Genomic DNA, 7,675 nt, shown 5'->3' on the forward strand with positions numbered 1-7,675 from the left:
AGCACAGCGTTTATTTGTTTCACCTTGTTTTTCACATCAGCTGTGAGATGGGCACGCAGGGAGTCACAGATTAACAGAGATGGTGATGCGTGGAAAAAACCACCTGGTCTCCTTACATACACCTCCCTCAGCCACGCTTTCATCATCTCCTCATCCATCCAGCCCTGCTCGATTTCCATGTTCCTCTGCGTAGCTGATGGCCTTCAGTTTAAACTGTGCTTCAAAGGCGTGTCTCTTTGCCATTTTCAGGGTTGTTATGACAACAATGTTCTGCATAAAGCACATACCTGTTCTTTTATACACAATCCACACCTCCCCCTTTAACGTTCTCATGGTGGTCTCAACAACGTCTGCAGTAACAACACACATAGGGCGCACCGCACTATAGGGCGCGCAGCACATTTTGAGGGGAAAAAAAGATTTTTATATGCGCCTTATAGTCGCGAAAATACGGTACTCAGTTTCCGTTATCATGAAAAAAAGGAGCGTCAACGAAATGATTTCGTCATCGTTGACGAAACAACACTGCTGGATGCAGAAGTAGGAAAGCGTTTGAATGACCCCCTGCCTCTTCTCCTCCTGCAGCTGTGAGAAGAGCTTTTATGAAGCCAAGGATCTCCAGCAACATATGAACAAGCACATGGGCCTGAAGCCCTTCCAGTGCCAGGTGTGTGGGAAGTGCTACAGCTGGAAGAAGGACTGGTACTCGCATGTGAAGTCCCACAGCGTGGCGGAGCCTTTCAAGTAAGTTCAGATAAGGCATTTTATGAATCATTGTCATACTTTAAATCCGTAACATTCAGGAGGTTTATCTACCAGTGGGGCGACGGCCCTCAGGTTAACCTGGGGACCCGCCTAACATACTGGTCTAAATATTCATGTATTTGCTCTTAGTTTCAGTGAGTCTATAAGGTGATCTACCAATGGGATGAGTAACTTTGCATTAAATTTGCATTAAAATTGCATTAAACCATTAGGGTACATGTTCTTCAAAAAATTTTTCTTATTTAAACTATAAATGATCTTATTCCATCTGTAAATTTTCTCAAATCAAGAGAAAATAAGCTTATTTCAATAAAAATGAACTTGCCTGTATTTCAGTTTTTACAGTAGTTACAGATTTAGAAATGTTTAGAATAGAAATCACCTTTGTTTTCCTGTGGTGAGAAGTTCAGATGTGACTGCAGCACTGGGGCTTTAGGTTACCCTTTAAGGATAGGAGTGTCAAAAATAATAATGCAGGTTTTAAACCAAACGGGTTTGCAGCCTCAGGGTGGGGTTCAGACGTCTGGCACGGCGCGTCTGTTTTTTCTAGCTTTTTAATATCGGCTTCTCCAGACCCTTTCACGTCTGTCACATGTGCTCAGGGTGAACCTGCTCTCATCTGTGAAAAGCATAGGGCGCCAGTGGCGGACTTGCCAATTCCGGTGTTCTGTGGCAAATGCCAATCAAGCTCTATGGTGTCGGGCAGTGAGCACAGGGCCCACTAGAGGACGTCGGGCCCTCAGGCCACCCTCATGAAGTGTGTTTCTGATTGTTTGGTCAGAGACATTCACACCATTGGCCTGCTGGAGGTCATTTTGCAGGGCTCTGGCAGTGCTCCTCCTGCTCCTCCTTGTATAATGGAGCAGATACCGGTCCTGCTGATGGGTTGTAGACCTTCTACAGCCCTGTCCAGCTCTCCTGGAGTAACTGCCTGTTTCCTGGAATCTCCTCCAGACTCTTGAGATTGTGCTGGGAGACACAGCAAACCTTCTGGCAATGGCACGTATTGATGTACCATCCTGGAGGAGTTGGACTGCCTGTGCAACCTCTGTAGGGTCCAGGTAGCGCCTCATGCTAACAGTAGTAACGGTGACCCTAGCCAAATGCAAAACTGGTGAAAAAGAGTCAGAAAAGATGAGGAGGGGAACAAATACCAGTGGCCTCCACCTGTAAAACCATTCCTGGTTTGATGGTCGTCTCGTTATTGCCCCTCTAGTGCACCTGTTGTTAATTTGATTAACACCAAAGCAGCTGAAACTGATTAACAACCCCCTCTGCTACTTACCTGACCAAATCAAAATCCTAGAAGTTTATTTAACTTTATGCTATACTCTGATTACAAAGGGTTCCTTTAATTTTTTTGGGTGACAAGATTAGAATTTATTACAAATATAATTCCTTTATTATCTACATTCAGTTCAGAATCCTTCAGAGAAGTGAACTTCTGGCTCCACAGGCTGCTGCTACTTTCTGTCTGTCATAAAACCGAAGGTTAAATGGAGCAGAGAAAGAACTCATCAGGGCATCACAGCCACTGCAGCCTTTAGGCAAATCATTTCTCCAAGTATTTTTAATCAAATATAACCCTCTCCCACCCAACTAGAAAAAAAGCTGTCAACTCAAAAGTTACATTTATTTCTATCCCAATTGAGAAGTTAGTCTGTTTTCTAAAATTAGAAAAGATAACATTGTTTTAAAGCTGCTGTTATTGTTCAATCATTTTAGGTTAAAGTTTATGAATAATTAAGATCTTAATTTAAGTCAATATAATTTTCATTTTATTTTTTGCCATAAAAGAGCAGCCCTGACAGGGTGTCAAAAATGCTATTGCTGTGCGTCTGACGTCAGAGTGCAGAATTCCCAAGATGAAGCTCAAAATGCATGGGGCGTGAATCCTTACTGCACTGTACTCTACAAGAGGTTCAATACCTCCCAGACTCACTAGAGGGAGCCATTCTGTCTGCAAGCAAGCGATCTAAACAAAAATGGAACACTGAAAATCCGCATTTCGATTAATCTCGGTTGTTTTTCATCTTTTTGTTTTGGGGACTGATCCACCAGAATATTTACAAACTTATCTTAGTCAGGTTTTTTATTTTCAATTATCCTTGATCACTGACCTCTATCTCTCTCGCTCCCGTTTGTCCTCCAGGCAGATTTTTTATTAGCTTCTCTTCAACAACCTGCTCATGTTCCCTTATTTATTTAAGAAAACCTAATTAGCCGCCTGCAATATCTTTATCAGAAATGAAAAGGTTGTATTGGGAAACTCCTCCCTCCTTTGATTCCTTAAATGCTGTTAAAAAAACTGATAATGCATATCCATCATGCTAATCCCTGCTAATTTGTGACGTAAAAAGTTCCCCCTGGAATAACATAGTGCAGACCGTGACTCCAAATTGGACATAAATCAAAAATATCTGTGAAAAGCTCACTTCAACACACTGCTGCAGGAGGATAACCAGCCCTTAACATCTGGGATTAAAGGCCAATTTATGCTTCTGATGCATCGCCTCTGCAATCATCAAATCTCAGTGCGCGACCACGCCCCCCACGCAGAGGTTCTGCATCCGTTGTCACGTACCTCAAAAAAACCCACGCAGACCTCAAGCAGAAGTGCGCAGATAAAAAGCAGCTGTGATTTGTCGTTGGTATACCTTTCCAGCTGTCTATGTGGTCGTCCTTCGTGATTCGGTGCTGGGGCGCCATTTTTAAAAACTGAGGAACAATTACAATGGACAACTACTACAAAAGGTTAATCGGTCTTTTTGCCAACTCCATTAACAGAACCTGTTCCTCTTCAATGTCTAGCAACTCTAGATCCATCTCCGTGAACGTGATATCTTGCAGAAGTGCCATTGTTGTTTTGGAAGATAAACACTCCCGCCGCCAGTTCTCGAATAGGCTCCCCCTTGCGCTTTGGCGGGAAACTGCTGTGCGTCCCTAGAAATTCCAGACCGACGGTGCAGAAGGATACCAGCAAAACTGGATTGCTTTTTGTGGTTCGCACATTTCATGTGTGCTGTTGCAGAAGTATAATCTGCCCTTAAAGCAGGAATTAAAATGTTGCCGTGTTAGAATTGGCCAAGTCAAAGTCCAGATCTAATTCATCATTTTGTAACGCTCTCTGTTAGCCTGATGGCCTTTTAAAAACCCCAATTAAAGGGGTCATAATAGAGGAGAACCGATCGGATATTCACAGCCGTATCCCTGTGTCCTCAGGTGTAACGTTTGCGGGAAGGAGTTCTTTGAGAAGGCCCTGTTCAGGAGGCACGTGAAGAAAGCCACGCATGGCAAGAAGGGCAGAGTGAAGCAGAACCTGGAGAGGGAGTGTCAGCAGTGCGGCAGGAAGTTCACTCAGCTCCGAGAGTACAGGCGCCACATCAACAACCATCAAGGTGAGCGCTCGCTGTGGCTCCCTGGAGCACTTCAATCTAGAAACGTATTGATTTTTCTCATTTTTATAATTGGTGATTTTCTTTAGGAGTGAAGCCCTTTGAATGTCTGACCTGCGGGGTGGCCTGGGCCGACGCCCGCTCCCTCAAACGTCACGTCCGGACTCACACAGGCGAGCGGCCGTATGTGTGCCCCATGTGCCAGGAGGCCCACATCGACGCACGCACCCTCCGCAAGCACATGGCCAAGTACCACGTGGACAACCTGCCTGGGAAGATCATGTTGGAGAAGGACACGCTCCAGTTCCACAATCAGGGCACCCAGGTGGAGCACGCCGTCAGCATCCTGGCCTCCGACCTGCCCCCAGAGCTCCGGCCCGCCCACCAGGCGCCCACGGAGGAGCTGGAGACGGTGCTGATCACCGAGGAGACGGTGGAGGCCGTGGAGGCTGTCCAGGCCGCTCAGGCTGGGAGCGAAGGCTCGGTGGCGACGCTTTCCGACCAGGGCATCATGCAGGTGGTGAACTACGTCCTGGCCCAGCAGGCCATGTCTGGGGTCAAGTCAGAGGAGGTGCCTGAGGAGATCCACACCATGGAGGTGGAGGTGGCTCATGTGGCCGAGGTGGAGTAATCTAGACTCCAAACTGATCTTTTTTTTTACAGCCTGTATGTAATGTATAAACCCATAAGAGTGTAAAATATTCCTATTTTTCTGTTATTGTACATTACTGTAAAATACTGGCTCTGTGTTTTCTGTAAATACTTGAAATGAAGCAAGGAGACCTGGTCAGTCAGCATGTATAAAATCTGACAGTCAGGAAAAATAAAAATGAAAAAAGATGTCTGACTTTATCTTTGTGCTACAAACATAAACCATAGCTGCATAGTAAAGGCAAAATCTGCAGTTTTTATGGAAATTAAGTCTGAGTCCTTCCTAAATTATAAATTCATATTTTTTGTTTATAAATCTACCAAATTTGAAAACAAAATGTCTAAATCTGTTCAATGCGGTACAAGTTTAGAACAATACAGATGGTCTGTTGGCCAGACATATGAAATTACCCTTTTATTTTAATCTTTATTAGTTCCACCAAAGACTCAGAATCTAAAAGAAATGCCACAAAAGTAATTAAACAAGAAGTCTGAATATTCATTCATTCCACACCGATTTTTACATCATCAATCTTCCTCCAGATGTGATAAAAAAAATCCAGATTTTAACATTAAAACAAAACATGTTTTCAAAAGAAAAAAAGGACAAGATTCTAACATGCAATAAAGCAAATATGGAACTTTATTTGGGTTTTTTTTAACAAAACTAAAAAAAAGTACCGTAGGGTATATTTACAAAACATACACATTTGAAACATTGAGTTGAATCGCAGTAAACAAAACATAAAAAAAAAAAAGACATCAGTCATGGCAGAACATTAAAATACTGGGTCAAAAGCATTAGGCCTATATGTGGCTACATTAAATGAACGACCTCAGTGGAACATGCCTGAATAAGGTGACACAAAAAGAACAAAAAGATAAAGCAGAGATGTTTTTTCTCTGTTACATAATACTTCTTATTTAAAGGGACACATGAAATGTTAAGATCAACTCAAATAAATGTAATAAATGTACCTAAACCCGGGTAACAGAACAGGAAAATGACTCTCAGGTCCAAAAGCAGAAGCATCCACCCAACCAAGCTTCATGTCACGTTTAACTAACACAAACAGTCTGTGACATTTTACAAAGCAAAATTGAAATACTCCACATTTCTTAAGTGCTTTTAAGAAATCAAAAATAATACCGAAGCAGTACAAAACTGAGAATAAGTGCATCCCGGCAGTCGGTATACGGATCCTTTGCGCCGAAATGAAATGTTCCATAAATGGGGGTGAAATGAGCTTCTGGGGATATTGACAGCAGGCGCAAAGTGGGCTTACTCCCCCTCCTCCTTGATGCGCTGTTGCTTGTTGCGGCGAGAATCCAAGTCGAAAGAGAAGTCGGACCACTCGTCGCGAGGCGGGAACGAAATCGTTTGTCTCAGAGTAAATCGGACGGCGTCTATGACCCGCTCGCCTCGCGCCTCGGAGGAGCCCAGACTGACTGTGGAGGCTCCGCTGGAGGTGCGAACTATGTGTGGAGGAGGGGAAAAATCCATGGCCTGTCGGTGCTCCATGATGCCCTTCCAGATGATGTGCTGGAACTCTGCAGGGATCTTCAGCCTGGACAGGTCCTAATGGTCATTACACAGGGGAGCGTTAGTAATCGCAGGCCGAGCCACTCTTCTCTCTAACCCATATGACTCGTGTTGGATAGGCAAGGGCTCACCTCCAAATTATAGTTCTCAATCTGGTACATGTTGCTTAGGCCTTGTGCTGTGAAGTAATCCAAGCAGCCTGCACAGCCCAGCCGTAGGAGGAAGCTGCAGGGGGAGAAGGAGGACAGCTGTTGATCTCCTCTGACATCAAACCAATAATGTACGTAAAAACATTCAGGTTCCATAAATCCTCCTCCTTTTTAGCTCATGCTGTGACCACAAATGAAAAATCTGAAACTAAAGTGTTCTATCAAAGTGTGTTGCTGTGAAAATAAAACCAAATGTGTAAATATCACTGAATAAATAAGCTCTTCCTGCGTGATTAAAGGCACCAAAAGGTAAAATAAAACCAAAAAGGACAACAAGTCAGTGAAGCGGCGAGGATGCAGGCGGTGCTTAGGTACCTGGAGATGCTGCTGTCCATGGGGTATGGAGGAGGGGGGGTACAGTGGGAGGAGGGCACCAGGGGCAGCTGTTGCTGCAGGGCGTGTGTGGGGCTCAGTGAACTCATGTCAGCACTCATGGGGAGGTGGGAGCCCATAATGGGAGTCACTGCAGAGACAAAGGGAGCTAACGTGAGCCTTCTCTCACTGCTCTGGGTGGAAAGGAAACGTCATGCCAGCTGAAACCGGTGGGGAGCGAGGGGGGCGGGGCTTAAATCAGAGATGCACCAGGAGAGCGGCCGGGAGCGGAGTCGGTAAACAGCCTATATAAGCAACGGGTCACGCTGACCAACATATCTGGTACAAGAAGAAGCACCAAAAACTATTATTTCCTGAAGTCAGCGCGGCCGCCGCCAACAGGGAGCGGGACTCCAGACTAGAGGATAAAATCACACATCAGCTACCTGATGCAGGATTAGGGAAAATATCTGAAATCTGCCGGATTAGGTCGGAATTTAACAGAGCTAATCGTCAATTTAAGGTCAACTCTGTGATCATTTTGTTTTGTCTGACACACTGTGTGTTCTCTCTATAGGTGAGTAGTTACTACTCTGGAAAAATTTAAATCTAGATAAGTCATTTTTCCTTAAAATAAGTGCATTTGGTCTTGAATTGAGGAAATAAAAGAGACATTTTGCCATAGGAACAAGACATATTTCAAGTACATATTATGTAATTATCTTATTTTAAAAGTAAAAATACTCATAAGGTGTTGCTGAGCGAATCCTGCTGTTGAAGCAAAGCTATGAGCCGATTTA

General features: G+C 44.2%; 2 protein-coding genes across 7 annotated transcripts in view; one reads left to right on the forward strand and one right to left on the reverse strand.

The window, feature by feature from the left end:
• zbtb11 (zinc finger and BTB domain containing 11) overlaps positions 1-4,968 on the forward strand; it is a 13,986-nt gene extending 9,018 nt beyond the window's left edge. Inside the window, exons 8-10 of the mRNA XM_015380970.1 lie at positions 586-744; positions 3,988-4,163; positions 4,250-4,968. Of these exons, the coding sequence (XP_015236456.1) occupies positions 586-744; positions 3,988-4,163; positions 4,250-4,791 (877 nt within the window). The 3' untranslated portion in view covers positions 4,792-4,968. The remainder of the gene's footprint in view (positions 1-585; positions 745-3,987; positions 4,164-4,249) is intronic.
• Positions 4,969-5,266: 298 nt separating this feature from the next.
• Positions 5,267-7,675, reverse strand: part of tp63 (tumor protein p63) — a 43,592-nt gene continuing 41,183 nt past the window's right edge. For 4 of the 6 annotated variants that reach the window (XM_015380973.1, XM_015380975.1, XM_015380974.1 and 1 more), the window contains 3 exons: positions 6,879-7,026; positions 6,486-6,579; positions 6,094-6,390 (listed from right to left, as the gene is read on the reverse strand). In XM_015380973.1, the coding sequence (XP_015236459.1) occupies positions 6,094-6,390; positions 6,486-6,579; positions 6,879-7,026 (539 nt within the window). Of the gene's footprint in view, positions 6,391-6,485; positions 6,580-6,878; positions 7,027-7,675 lie in introns of all 6 variants that reach the window. The other 2 variants (XM_015380971.1, XM_015380977.1) reach the window with 2 other exon arrangements.

Source organism: Cyprinodon variegatus, unplaced genomic scaffold (assembly GCF_000732505.1).
Source record: "Cyprinodon variegatus isolate N-32 unplaced genomic scaffold, C_variegatus-1.0 Scaffold226, whole genome shotgun sequence".
In the NCBI taxonomy this organism is placed as follows: Eukaryota; Metazoa; Chordata; class Actinopteri; order Cyprinodontiformes; family Cyprinodontidae; genus Cyprinodon; species Cyprinodon variegatus.